General features: G+C 42.0%; 1 protein-coding gene across 3 annotated transcripts in view; it reads left to right on the forward strand.

Moving 5' to 3' along the window:
* The window catches only part of cadm1b (cell adhesion molecule 1b), a 137,946-nt gene that overhangs the window by 86,866 nt on the left and 35,545 nt on the right, over positions 1–15,535 (forward strand). For 2 of the 3 annotated variants that reach the window (XM_019266355.2, XM_019266357.2), the window contains exons 3-4: positions 9,475–9,495; positions 14,801–14,947. In XM_019266355.2, the coding sequence (XP_019121900.1) occupies positions 9,475–9,495; positions 14,801–14,947 (168 nt within the window). The remainder of the gene's footprint in view (positions 1–9,474; positions 9,496–14,800; positions 14,948–15,535) is intronic. The other variant, XM_019266356.2, reaches the window with a different exon arrangement.

Below are 15,535 nucleotides of genomic sequence, written 5' to 3' on the forward strand. Positions count from 1 at the left end.
ATAGAATGAGTTAGTATTGACTTTCCTGCTGGTGGGATGGAAGAGGTTAGATGGTTTAAAGGTCCTTCTGTGTAATCAGCTGGTTGAGCTCCGGCCATCTCTGTGGATGTTTTACAGAATTAGAAAATCTGTAGCAAAAACCCACAAGATCTACTAGAGTCCGACTAATTACTTGCACTTTATATTTAACCTTATTTTTCTCTATTGGCTCAAAATGTTTTTGCAAGTTCATTGGATGTCACGCTGTATGAGAGGAGTCTTCGTCACAATCTGTGGCAAATTGTACCAAGTCACTTTTGAGGCATTTAACATGAAGTGTTATCATAGAGCTCCAAATAGGCAAATCCAAGCGTCGGAAAACATCAAAAAGTGGAGGAGAGGAGATTGAGAAAGCGGCGAGAAAAGAGGGTAACATGCAATGCAGGTTTTGGAAAGTGATTTTGAAGTAAATGTTTTTTCCGCTAGCTTACCGGGGTGTTCTGGGTCATTTCATATCATTTTCTGACATTGGTTGGTTTGTAAATGTGGCTTGTAGCATTAGTCACATGTCAAAAGATTTGACACAGTCTGGCTTTGGTCGACCAAGCTCTAAAACCTGAACCAGAAGTACTGTGCAATCACTATTTTTCAAAGTAAACTGATTGTTAAGTTAAGTTAAGAAGTTTGTGGACTGTTGGTTGAACAAAATACTACCTTCTGATGTTTTATAGACTTAATGCATTATCAATCAGTCAATAAAATAATAGTTAAATTAATCATATGTTGCAGCCTCATAGTCAGGATTAAATTGTGGTTTGTGCTAATTACTTGCAGCTTACCAAGACATTCAAAACGGTTTATTGTCTCAGGTAATACGACTAAGGTTGTAAACGGGGATAATGGACCTATTTTCTGGGTCAGTGTCAGTGTACCTTTAGAGCAGGTACACTGACTTGCAGCCAACAGCACAATAACTGCATTCACCTGCATCTCCACAGGATTTATAGTACAGAAATACTCAAAGCCAACAGCAAAATAAATCCTCCTGTACCTCAATAACACAGGATTTACAGTGCAGATACACCCAATTAGAGCCAACAGCACGTTAATGGAATACATCACTCTCAACCACAAATAAGACAGAAGTCTGAGCCGCCTGTAATATGAACAAAGACAATTGATTTGTGATATGGTGTCCCATATCACAAAGAGACTTTCATCAAAATTCTATTGGTCAGTTTTCTCCCAATTGTCATTAGAAGTGCCTCGAGGTGTTTCTGTGTCATAATAGGTTTGGTGTAACCAAATAATCACAAGTCCATCCCAAGAAGTGTAACTTCTGTTGTCACTTTTACCCTGTCAGGCACAACGCTGCAACAGCAGCACCGCACTCTGAAATCCATTATTTTCAATGGCTTGCACCATGTTGCAATGTTGTTTTTTTTTACTGCGTCCAACAAAGTGCACAGTGCACTGCTGGCATGCAGCATGCTGAGTGTGGTGAACTAAGCAGTGAGCGCACCACAAATCGCATCATGTCTGAAAGCGCCATTAGAGCCATTTCGTTAGTCGAAATAATTTGAATAAAGTACACTCTTACCCGTCTTAATTTCATTTACTTATGACCTTATGGATGGATCCACTTGAAGAGGTGGGAGGTGGTGATAACCGTCTGTATCACATCCTCCTCCAGCCTTACAGTATTGGCAGCGTATTGACATTTTTAGGACTCTTGTAAATCCCAATGGGCTGTCTGAACGTCAAGTTTAGTGCAGTAAAGGGATGCTGTCGATATGCCCTAATTCCAATGTGATACCAAAATGACATTTACGTGGAGCTCCAGGAGAGATGTTGCCTATCATCCTGACTCTTCCTCTTCCAGCTTGTCAACAAACACCAGTGAACTCAAGGCTGACCCTCTTTTTGCACGCCCCGAAGCTGGCAGCTGATCCCTCTGAAAACCAGCAGAATCTCTGAAAAGGGGGGAAGGGACGCGTAGCTGGCAAGCATGAAAAGCTTCAAATGATTGATAGCCATTTGTTTTGCCTGCTTAATACAACATAAACTCTCCAGCGATTCATCACCAGTGAGGGTTTTCCACGGTGCCTCTGCAAAGCCCACTAAAAATAATTCATTTTCTGCGAGCTACGAGCCAGGCACTAATGTTAAATATTCATGCGGGTCCAGTCTAAATGATGTGGCCATTGGCACACAGTTAGAGCACACTCTGTGGAAGGGAGGAAATGTCAAGCTGTGAATAAATGAAAGCAGTGAAGCCGTATATTACCCTGCCATTGTGAATTTACTATAGTTGCCATTTTGTACGGCCACTTCAAATAGATCTCTTTTATAATCAATACACCCAGTAAAACATGGAGCATATTGCAACATTGGCAATAACCTGGACTCGTTGTATTTGCTCATCCTTTATTCACCGTTTGTATTTGTTTCCCAATTTGCGCCAGTGTTAACACTGGACTTTGTGCTGCGTCTTGTAAGAGTCGACACGTTCACTGAAACTATCAAAGCGAGTAAGTTGACTCTCTTCAAAGCTGTCGATGCAACGCGAGCTTCTCTTGCTACACGAGATCAATATGGCTTGTGCCTATGCAGCTGTTATGGTTTGATTCGTATTGACTGCCACATCAGTCAGCTGCATTCATTCCTGAGTTTTCACAGCACGGGCATGCTGATACGAAGAAGATGTTGTCATGGCTGCGCAAGAAATTGTTTTGAGACGTTATAGGTCATCTTCTGCCATGATATCAGTAAGCACAGTGGAGGGAAAGGGCAAAATATAATAGAACTTACTGGGTTGAGTATCCATTTAGAGGAACTCAAATAGAGAGCATAATGTCCGCCGTGCATCATTCAGGTGGAATGGGGAATGTTAAATGGCCTCATATTGACAGACACACTCTACCGGTATTCATTTTTATCACTCACACACACACACAACACACACACACACACACACACACACCCACACACACACACGAGTCCTCGGTTCACATTTACACACACATCTCCTCCTGCAGTCTCTGACTAATGAGGCCTAGGGCTGGAGATGGTTCCATCAAGGAACTTCCCCCTCTTTCTCTCTCTTTCTAACACACACACACACACACACACACACACACACACACTCACTCTCACTCTCTCCCGTTCTTCTCTCAAACATGCACCTGATTGATAGCAGTGATTTGACTGAGAAAAGGGAAATGGGAAATTGAAAAATGGTGGAAGAAGATTGGAAACAACGCGCTGATTATAAACTCTGTGAGGAAACAAAAGGCCTTCCCTCTGCCTTTTCTCTTAGCGCCGAGGTAGCAGGTGTGTGTCTGACAGGTGCCTGATTGAGGCACACAAAAGACATTACAACTGCAAACAAATGGACGTGTTTAGCGTCCTCGGATGCAGTTAACGTTTTGGGCTGATAGATGTGATTATGAGTATATGAGCAGAGGCAGCCGGAGAATGGGCACAGGTGTTAGGGAGAGTGGAGCAGAAAAAAGAAAAAAAAAAGGAGCCGTGTTATTGTTGTGATGATAATAATCCATCTATACAATTAATGGTATGTCATCACCAAGGTCATCAGCCTCGGGGGATGTATTTAATATGTCTCATATTGTAATAATAGAGCCTCTCTGTGCCGTGGACAGATACACAGGAGGCGTGAGACCACACAGATTTATCATCATGGAAAAAAAAAAGTGTGAGTGTAAAAAAAAAAAAAAAACAAGAACAACAATCACTGTGTTCTAAATCCTCTGATTTACAAAATAACCTCAATTACCTCAATGCCATCGCCATTTATTTTGGTCTTTTTATGTTTAATGTTCTCATATTTCAGGATAAGACAGAAAAAAAAACAACAAAAAAACAATAGCACTTTTATGGAATAAGTGGAATAAATTACCGGCTACCTCTAACAGCTTTGTGTATTCCATAAATGAGGGAGCGTCTTGGCTGAGGCCCCGGTGGTTTAATATTCTCTGAGAGCTTCCAGACAGTGAGTGGTGGTGCAGCAGCTGTCTCTTGACCCTGCCGGACCCCCACTTACCCCTATGACCACCTCTTTTTCACCGGGCAGGCTGTGGCGATGACAAGCCTGTCAGAAGCTTCTCCTAATGTCCTAATTACCCCTCATACACACACACACACACATTCACACAGATGTACGCATAGTCATAGTGAGTAAGCAGATATGCTGTCTGACAGTCTAGGAAACACACACACACACACACACACACATATGCCTATTGCTTCTGTGTACACGTGGGTTTTCCTGCCAAGAGACTATACTATAGGTAAGGCATTACAGCGTCTCCAGAATAGCAAAAATCCCTCCCTCAAGACTCTTTGAGAGGCTTTGATTCGTATCGTTCTGCGTGCGTTTTGATCCGAGCAGAGCTGCGTGTTGAATCAGAGCTTCGGTTTCTCTCCTGTGGTAACAAACGCAGGCGCTCCTGCCGCAGCTTTCTTTTAAAAAGCTGAGACCGAGGGGCTGAAAAGAGGCTTCGCAGTGCCTGCTGCCTGTGAGGGAGAAGAAGAAGAAGAAGAAGAAGAAAAAGGATGAAGAAAAGAAACACAAAAAGATGCAACGTCACCCGAAATAGACAAATCTGAATGGGATGTGATGTGTCACTTTGCCAGGGGTTAAGCTTTGCCTCGGCTTTAAGCGAGTATCTCTTTCTGCTGCACGGTTTTCGGGTGCAGAGCACGCTGCCGCTGCTGCACTTAAGTCCATGCTCAGTCAACCAGTCTTGTTAACATAACAGAGTGAATGATTGTGCCTGGTAGGAAAAAGGAAATCATTGTACCTCCCAGCGAATGCAGTTGCTTGGTGATTTATAGACCTCTGAAGTTGCCGCATTTGTCACAATCAGCATGACTTAATAGTGTGTTACGATAATGCTCTTCCTGCCTCATATTATGTTGATATGAGACATCCTGCCTCGTAGACCAGTTTTGTTTCATGATGTCAAATTACCTTTTTTGAGAGATGTGTCACCGTGATGTGCCTTTTTTTAATTTCGCCTTTTATTTTTGCATTTTGATGCCGTTTCCTTTGTGTGAAGAGAGAGCTGGGTGTCTGTCATGTGAGGCTGTGTGGAGCAGCAGTCTGGTATCTACAGTAGTCAGAAATGTGTTAGTGCTCCCTTTTCTTTCTTGACAAGACTGCAAGAGCCGAACACTACCTGAGTTGTCATTAAAGCGGCTGGCTGCTGTTCGCAGCGGAGACATTTTCATGTGTGTTGTGAGTGACAGGACCCAGTCACATACACCAATGTGATTGCACACCTGTATTATTATTTTTTCAAAGACATTACTGATGTTTAATTCTTGCGTTTTGTTCATAGCAGCATCCCTGTATTGTTATTTATGTGCAATTTGATATATCTGCATTTTATCTGCAAGCATTTCTAAAGGATTATCCCTTAATCTCTTCGAGTAAAAGCTTACTTCAGCTGCACGTGTCAACAACACAAACATTCAGGCCACAGATTGGGCATTTACAAAGCATATCCCATTAACAGCGCGCAATTAACCTCCTCTGTGGGGATATTTGCGAAATCTCCTTTTTATTACAGCTTATTGAGCAGGAACATGCTCTGCATCTCCTGTAAGCCTACATGATTAATATGTTTCAGTCGACTCTGGGGAGAATTAATCTGAGTATTCACTGTCGTGTTTTCAGGTGAACGTTTTCTGATATCTCACTGACAGGGTTTGGCTGGATTAAGCTGTACCTGACAGCTGATAATGAATGAAGCAGGTCAAGGCTGTAAAAAAAAAAATGCAGATAAATTACTGAGCACTATTCTTTTTTACAGTATCGCAGAAGAAGCCATTACAGGCAGCAGTGCCTCTCATCTGTTGCTGTAAAAGTCTCCACTGATAAGCCTGCAAGTTCATTTTGACTTTGTGCATTAGCAGTTTGAAGAAACAAACAGTCATTAGTTTTTTCCTGAGCTTTCAGTCGTATCACAGAGTCTTCATTAGAGGGTGGAGTTTGCACAGTTGTCATGGAGATGGATCTGCCGACATGCAAGATCAGGAGATGCTATGATTTCATCCAGCGCTTTTAGGACTTCTCTTCATTGTTGGTTTTAAAGTCAAGCAATCCCAACTCAAGGGCTTTTTTTCCAGAGCTTTCAAATGCATGATGCTATCTTCATAGGCATATGGAGTAGGGCTGCACAGAATGATGATTTTTTACTATTGATTAATCTGAGTAAGGTCTATAAAGGTCAGAAAATGAAAAGTGGCAATTCTCCTGAACACAGTTGACATATAACAACTGCTTGTTTTGTCTCACAAACACTTATTTGGAGTTAGAGGTTAGAGTTTAGGTAAATCATTTAGTTCAGTTTGCTTAGTAAGAAGATGAACTTTATTAATCCCTCGATGGGGAGAGTCTTTTTTTAGCTCAACATTACACATATAGGCCCAAATTACAACCACGCACACACAAAGGGCCTACAGACATGCAAATGTGGAGAGATGGTGAAGTGAAGGGCAGCCACGTAGCAGCACCCTGGGAGCAGTTAGAGGTTTGGTGCTTTGCTCAAGGGCACCTTAAGCAGTGCCCAGGAGGTGAACTGGCTCCTTTCCAGCTACCAGTCCACGCTCAATACTGGGGTCTTGAACCAGCCACCCTCCGGTTCCCAAAGCCAATTCCCTACGGACTGAGCCTGTTGTTTTGGAGATTAATACACTGACATGGCACTGTGCGCTATGAACGTTCCGGTTGAAAATACTAGTAAGTGAACCTTGAGTTAGGATTGTTTTGTCAAATCTCCACATTCACATGCAAAGTAGAGCGTCCCTATATATCTGTAGGTGATATGCGCAGTAGTTAATGTGGATTTGAAAATGAATCTGCCTGACAACAAAGACGTTCGGTAAGTTGTGAGGCTCCACAAGGACAGCTGAAACTCTTTGATGGGTTTTCTTTTGTGAAAATGCTGACCTCAAAAAAAAAAAAAGTCGCTCGTGTTTATTGGGTCCACTCCGCGGGAGCTCGCTTCTCCATCCGATTTCCTCATGGAGAAAAAGTTTGAAGTCCACCTCTGATCCTTCTAATTAAATGAAAACACAGTGGGCTACACACAGTAAGACAGCATCGCTCCACACACACACACTTATAAAGGTAACCAGTGTGGGTCTCTATGGGGGAACTACACAGAGTTCCAGCGTCTGACTCTGTTCTGTCCTCTTATGCAGTGCGATCACACACTAGGTTGACACGCAACACGCTGCAGATCATGAGCATAAATAAGCAAGGGAATGTTTTACCTGAAAGGAAGAACATTAATTCAAAGGCATCACACTAGTACTGAGAAGAAATGTTGCCTCATTAGTGTTACCCCACTGCTTTTACTGAGCGGCAGCCAGTGAAAGAGAGAGAGAGAGAGAGAGGCTATGTGCCACTCTTACCACACAGACATCCAGCCTCCTGAGATCTTAGTTTGCCTCAGTGACTAAAAAATAGTGCAGATGATTATGGATTTTTTCAGGGTTGAACATAGATACCTGAATACTAGAGCCCTTACATCTTATAGAAAACATAATGTAGTGCAAGAATATGCCCTTTCAAATGTCAACAACGGGCGTGTTACCAGCAGGAGATGTAGCAAAGGAAAGCGGGAAACGTTCTGCTGAACATGCTGCTCGTCGCGTGGAACAGGAGGATGGGATTTCGGATGAAAAGGAGACGAGGTGAGGAGACAAGGACAGACATTATTTGGAGGACGGTCGGCCTGCCTGCTCTCATCCCGCGTGATTGACAGATTGGTGCAACGGCTGCGCTCGCACGGATGCCATCACAGGCATTTTCCCCCAGAAATCTGTCTATCAGCACTGTCTAAGCAGAGCGACAGCCATGACATCTAATCACAGTCGAGCTGGCACCTCATAACTTCTACCTAATGTGCTGCAGGTACAGAGGAGAGAAGGGGAGCACGGCAGACACACCACAACCGCTATTTATAGCCCCTTCAGAGGCCACCAGCAGGAAGTGGATCATACTGAAGGGTTAGGGAAGGTGTCACCACACTATCTCACTGTTTAGATATAGGTCTCTGTTGACAAGATTAAACACTGAGATGCCCCGGTGTTATGGTGATACATTTTTCTGGGTTACACTCTTGACAAAGTAACATAAAACAAAGGCAGGTATACTACACATACAAGATGATAATGAGTCATTTACATAATGTTGCTACAACATTATAATTACCTGGCAAATTAAAGCAGCTCAAAAGCCTCATTATGGGCTGTCCTGAGGGCTGCTTGGACTGGGACACAATTCGGTGTGCTCATTCACGCTTGAGTTTGAGTCTGCCTATCAAGCTGTTTCACTCGCCGTCTCTTTTTGTTCAAATCACTTTCAGCTCAGGCAGAATTGCCCCAGAAGCATCATTATGTTGAATTATCACATAATAAAGAAAGTTTTGACTGACATTTGTAAGTTTTTAAAGGCGCAGAGGCTTGAGATATTGTAACAGGCTCCTGGACAATGTTCCGAATTTGTTTCCCATCGTGCGTGATTTGTCACTCTCACTTCTTTGTCCCGGGGGAATTGCTGACACATTGAAAATGCACAAAGGAGTATAACAAGGACATGTGTCATACCTTACACCCTTATTACGCCAGCAATGACAAGTGAGACAAGCAGTCGCTTCAACATACTCTGTGCTCTGCACTCAAGCTCACATTGCTCACAGCTGGAGTGAAGAAGCTTCCGAAGTCTATGTGTGAAACGTCAATATAATAAAAGATGGTGTGTGAAATATAAAAAATGCAGATCTGAATGTGAAGAGGAGGAGGCGGTGCATGTGTGTGAGCGTGGAAGAGGGAAAGGGTGGAGGAGGAGGAGGGGGGGGTATGGGGTGGTTGTTTATGAATAGCAGACAATGAATGATGGAAGCTCTCCCGAGGGTGCAGGCCCTGAGCACTGCTGCGGGGACTTGGGAACACGCCAGTCTCCCATGCCCTGTGAGATGCCAGTTTGGGTGGGCACCGTTCCGAATGGGTGCTCTCCTCTCCAGGATACACTGCGGGTCCTAGGGGAGCGTCTCCAGGCAATGGGGGCTGGCTGGAATCTCAATCAGGGACATGAAGAGAGAGGGGGGTGGAGTGTAGAAAACAAAGTCCACATATTCCCCCTGTTCCTCCATATTAATATAACACATGGATGATGAGAGAAAATGGCTCATTATGTCGGGATCGGAGACACCTGTGGAAAAAAACAGAATGACTGGATTGTTAGAATGACTCATTATGATGCCTTTTGTATTTCTCTTAATTGGTGGAAAATTACAGAAATGGCATATGGAGCTTGAATTTAATGAATTTCAACACCCCTATTTAGTAATTATGAATATGTTTTTTTTACAAATGGAATATGGCTCTCTGCTTGCATCCTGTCTGCTCACAACCTGTCTGTTTTCTTCTCCTCTGCTCTCGTCCTCGCCTGCGCTGCAACAGGAGCTGCTGAAACCGTGACAGGTACTCTTTCTTTTTCCTACCTGCTGTTCATTTGGAAGTGCTTGCTTCTGTCTGTGCGTCTGTTGATTGGCTGTCCATAGCAGTCTGTTCATCTGTGCATATTTACATGAATGGCTGGTTATGTTGGTATTATCTTTTCAGAAATAAGGAAGAGAGAGCCACTCACTCACAGTGCTGATCTACTCGTTTTTATTTTTGACTCTTGAATCAACACTTGGCCACATGTAAGAGCAGATTTCAATTTCTGTTCAGGCCACTTGGTTAGTCAGTTTTGAATTAGTTTTTCTTTGCAGACTTTACTGACTTCCCATACTAGACCAGGGTAGAGCCACCTTTGCTGCTCTGTGAGGCTGTACTCAAGCACACCTGTGCTTTGAACATCAGTATCAGTAACATGCTGATATTTGCCAGGTATGATGGTCACCATTATGGTCACAGTTTAGATTAGCAGGCTAGCTCACTAACATTTGCAAATCCAGCTGGATGCTTGTACAAAGTTTCATGATCCAATAGTTGTTGCGATATTGGACCAAAGTGATGGAGCATTCCTGGCATGGCTAAAAAACACACAATTATTCAATCACAATCATTCACCACACAATTATTCAACATTTTTGGTCTGATCACGAGTTGTGAGTGTGAGGCTGTCTCTTCGTTTCTCTGAGCTGCAGCTCACTAGAAGACGTGCGCTAACCCTTCACTTCTTTATGTTGTTTTCTTTCTTTCTAACATGGTGTTTAACTAACGGAAATTATTAGAAGTAACTCCCTGGTTGTAGCTGGTATTGCTAAAGCCACATCGCAAGTATCTATAATCAATGTTGTGCATGCTGAGGCCCAAATAAAACTTGTGATATCTGACTTTTAAATACTCCACTTAAATGTTTCGGTTTCATTACACTGGGAATTTGTCAGATACTTTCCTCTGTACTTGACAAATGTGAGCTTTAAATATGCTGGAATGAACTGTAACTCAAGTATTGTATTCATTTGAGGTACTTGTACTTCTTTAATTGTACTACTTTATACTTTTAATCACAAATATTGTTCTCCACTACAATTGTCTGACAGCTTTAGTTACTAATTTTGTAATGTATCATTTTTGTCATGTTTGTGACAAACTGACTGATTAAGAATTTATTCATGGGTTACTACTTAAAACCTTCCTGGATGGATGTTTGACTGGAGTAAAGTTGACTTTTTAAAGATACATTGTTCTCACAGTAGAGTGACATCTTGAAGACCATACGCATTGTTGTAGATTAAACTACTCCACAATATATAAATTAGTTCAAATCAGCTTGAACATCTACTGCAATACAATGCAATATACACATTAACGCAGCAGGAATATTAATCCAAAAACATCATATCTAATAAAACGCCGTCAGGGACCATTTTATTGCATAATAATTGCTAGATTGTGCTGATAATGATTACACACTGTTACTTAATTAAGGCTTTTCTTTGTATTAGAATATTTTATAGTACTTTTACTGAAATAAAGGATCGGAATACTTCTTCCTCTGCTGAAAACATGGTAGTTTACCCAAAGAGTGTTCAAACTGTACTTCATAAATCAGATATAAGTCAGCATTAGGACTATTTGGCTCATGTTTATCCTGCTAGTTTGGTAGTAATATATTTAAAAATGTTGGTAATCTATAAATGAATCTGTAATAAGTTGTTAATTAATAGATTTTGATCCGGACCGGTGCAACCTTTTGTTAAAGGGTATTGAATAAGGCTTAAAACCTTTAAAGCTTCAGTAAAAGAATCCTAAAGCCAGTTACGGTCTATAAACCTTCATATACAATGCCTCATTAGATAGCGGTACCCAATTATTACAGTGTATCGATCATTTCCTTTATATAGGAAAAATGATACCTTTCCATGTTGTACAGCCTTATTTTCAAGTCTTTTTGTAGCATCATTATACAAGTGGTTACACTGAGCTTTTCAGAGAGCTTGTCTTTGGTAGAAAGAAGAAAAAAGATGGTCAAATTAGGGGGTATGAAATTTTTTGAAACCTTCCCATGGAAAGGGTCTAGGAGAAATGGCACTGCGCTAATTATACCCTTAGACAGAAGCCTTCTTACTTGTGAACATCCTTAAAACAGCATTTCATCATGAGGATCAGGGTTTAATGACTGAGGAGGATAAAGACACATGGCAGTGAAACGGCAGCATCAGAGAACGAGATGGAGAAACTTTTATTGTTAATGACTGTCTATAGTCCTGGTTGTTCCTTGAAAGGACACGACTGCTGCAGACAGCGGTGACTCAAGGGAGAGGAATTGGGGGCTGACTGTCCTGCTTTTTGCTACTCCTTTCATGTCTTTTGATGTGAAAACAAGAGAGGAAAGTTCAAAGAAAAGAACCAACTCGATTCAAAGGTGCCTGTCTCCGAACTTCTGCCAGAGGAGCCGGTTTGCTAATATTTCTTGATTTCGTCAACTTTTGTTCAAATTGGTCCTGGTAGGTGCTGTTTTGCATTTTGAGTACGGCTGATGAGCCGAGCCTCGGCGCCAGACACTTGATGCCAGATTGTACATCTCCTCAGAGAGCGCACAGACTTTTGAAGGTCTGTATTTCCCTCTGACTGTTTCATTCAGTATGTTGTGATGCAGGAACAGGAGGGCAGCCATGTGTAGAGATACAGGCACTTTACTCTTCCAGACAGCTGCTGGAATGAGTGTGAATTTATCAGCCAGTCATCTGTGCCATGCCTCTGCCCACTCCCCCTCCATCCCCACCCACCACCCAGAATTAATGACTGCCTCTCCTCATTTGCACCCAATCATGACCAGGATGCTGAGGCAATTGAAAATGTTTACTCCAATTGCAAAAACCCTCCATGTTCCACAAAGTGGCCTGTTTTCACTTTGATGGGATTGCTAATCACAGCGACGTTATTTATGTGTGTTTTGAATTGGAGATGAGCCTAGGCCGGGATATTGGAGGGGGACCAACCTTGCTTGAGGCTGCTAAACCTTATGGAGAATTTATCTATTGCATTCCCTTTCTCTCAGTCCAACAGATTGGAAGCCGAATAACCTTGCTTTGAGGCTGCTCTATGTTGCTGTTTTGACTGCCAAATATATTACTTTTACAGCGATGAAATAAAATAGACATCAAAACACTTCACATTGCTTTCGCCTCATCTGCTGCAGCACTTAGTTCATGTACGTCTGAGCCCCGGCACACTTGATGTCATTACAGACCTTCACGTTTCAGCTCTCCAGATGAAGATTATTTTGATTTGATACTCACGATTCTCACCAATCTTTCACTTTATTTATCTTTTTTTTTTTTCATATGGAAAGGAGGTAACATGACTCATTCACTAATTCATTGGTTCCCAGTTCCTAGTACGAGGCCATGTCACAACAGGACTGAAAGGAAATGATGTAAAAAAATTCATTAATGTTATATACCTTTTTATAAGGCCCATAACAACCCAAAATTACGATTCTGAGCCTCAAGATTTATGTCCAGTGACAATATTTTGTGCCATTGCAGGAAATATTGTGCCTTATATGGAGCAAGTGTGGAAGTAGTCGTGGATGTGCATGTTTTAACTTAACAAAGTGTTTCAGTTGCCCGAACGTTGGACATTTTAGGATCTCTTATGATCGACACCGCTCTCATATCGTACGGTAAATATGTATCTCTTGCAGAGCCAGGTGGTTAGATAAGCTTAGCACAAAGACTGGAAACAGATGGAAATAGATAGCCTGGCTCAAATCCACCCATCAGCACCTTTTAAAGGCAAATTAATATTAACATTTGATTTTTTTAGTTTGTACAAAAAGACAATGCACGCAGCTGCTTTTGCCTTTTAATAAGTTAGCTTTACCAGTTAGGTAAACCAAACAGCACTTGTCTAACTCTGCAAGGAACCGCTCCATCTTCTGGTGAATAACGACTCATCCATACATTCATTCACTGTTGGTCTTTCTGCCCCTGGTGGCTGTTAAAGAGGTTAAACCAGAATCATAAACACGTTTTGCTGTAGTATTTAATTTGGTTCATGTCCTTAAATAAGATTACACCATTGCACATTTACAAGTAGTAAATATAAACTGCATTTAAAGCCAATTTTGGATTAACAATGGGTCCCAGCGTGTACGTTTTGGACATAATCTGTGTCTGTTTTTTTACCTATTACCTTCCTTTTGTCCTGAACCTGATCCCTGGCAGCAGAGTGGAATGAAATGGGTAGTTCATTGCATCAGACAGGTCTGAGGAGCTTTTTCTCCACAGGAGGTTAATTTCTTATTGCTTGCCGCATTCACAGAGTTCATTTTGAATCATGTTAGTTTGGCTGTCTATTCCCATTATCACTATCTGAAAATGCAGGTGTTTTTTTTTCTCCTCCACTTTGTAAATGTCAGAATGCAATAGAGGTGTCTGACAGCTCGGGCATGCAAATGTGCTTTTGATGTTTTCTTGGGGCTGTGGCTGAGAGTGTTGTTCCTCCACTGGTGTAAATCTGAGACATTAAAACGTATTCTCCATCCTCCTTATGCTTTTTTGGCTCCTGTCAGATAAATATAGCACAAGGTGTCTTTTGATTCTCTTCCTCTTTGTCTTGGTAGACGGTGGAGAGGTGGGGAGGTGTGTGTGTCTGTGTAGAGGGGCAAAGCCAGGCTTTTTGTGTAAGGGGGGGGGTTTGATGTAAGGTGTAAGTTACAATGACAAGGTCCAGGGTCTGTCCGTGGCAACAATTCCAGTGTACAGAAAGTGACTCAGATGTTTACAGCACTTGTATTCCTAGAGATACAGAGCAGAACAGCTGAGCACACGGAGCACACATTGGTCACATGGAACCTCAGATGGAGGGCTCTGATAAAGCTCAACCATAAACAGCATCCAGCCCGGCTCATCTCTCTCTCTCTTTCTCTGTTTAACTCCCCCTCTCTTCATCCCCTCCGCCTGCCCATATCTACTCCTTGCCACTTTCTTACACTCTTTCTTTGTCTCTTTTTCTTCCTACCATCTCCTCTCTCCCTACCTTCGTGGGCAGCAGAGCTTACAGCCCATCTGGCACTGACTCACAGGGCCTACTGCGGGAGATCAATAGTGACAAACATTGCACATGGGTCTTATATTAAAAGGATTAAACCTGGCTGCAAACAGACAATCTACACAGTCTATTCACGTATCTTTGCGCTGCATTTGCTTACATGCAATCTCTGTTGTAAGAAGAGGAAATATTTGACAGGCTATAAATATCCAGGCGCCCATCTGAAATAAATTTTTTTCCATCTGTATTATTTATTTAATTTGTCTGTGTTGTGAAGTTGAAGGTCAGAACCTGGCGACTGACAACGTGTCGGTGATCGAGGGGGAAATGGCTACCATCAGCTGCAGAGTGAAGAACAACGACGACTCCGTCATCCAGCTGCTCAACCCCAACAGGCAGACCATCTACTTCAAAGACGTCAGACGTAAGCCTCAGACACCGCGTTAACCATGTCTCCTGCAATCCTGTGAAGTGAGCATGAAATATCCAAACACGTCTGTGCCTATTCAAAAATGTGTTTTCCCACCAAAAAAGGCGGCCTAGGTAGGAAAAAGATGAGCGTTAAATGGATAGTCTGGGTATGTTGAAGTGGTGTATTACCTGCAGTAGATGGTGGACAGTGTGCCCCTGTTTGAAAGACAGGAAGCAAAGCTTTGCACAGGGTCAATATCTGTTTAAGAGTAAAATTTAAATAGTTTTTACTTCATTAACTTGCCGTCAAACATTTTTCTTTGAACTTCCATATTCCTATGTATTAACCCAGCTGTGCCGTGCACCGTATTACCCAGCAGGTCATCATCAACAATTATTAGACCAACTTACTGATCCAAATTGTTTTTTTATGGTTGTGGACATTGTGCCAGTTCCATGATGACCACGTAGAGCCGCTTTATATTTAAACTTAGTTACTGGATTTGGGTTTCAGCTTTTCTAACTTTAAACAAACATGTCCTTTTAATAAAAGTTTTGAACATGTATTTTATTACAGCTATTACTTTTATTGTGTGCAGTA

The sequence above is a fragment of the Larimichthys crocea genome, chromosome VII (genome assembly GCF_000972845.2).
Source record: "Larimichthys crocea isolate SSNF chromosome VII, L_crocea_2.0, whole genome shotgun sequence".
Lineage (NCBI taxonomy): Eukaryota > Metazoa > Chordata > Actinopteri > Sciaenidae > Larimichthys > Larimichthys crocea.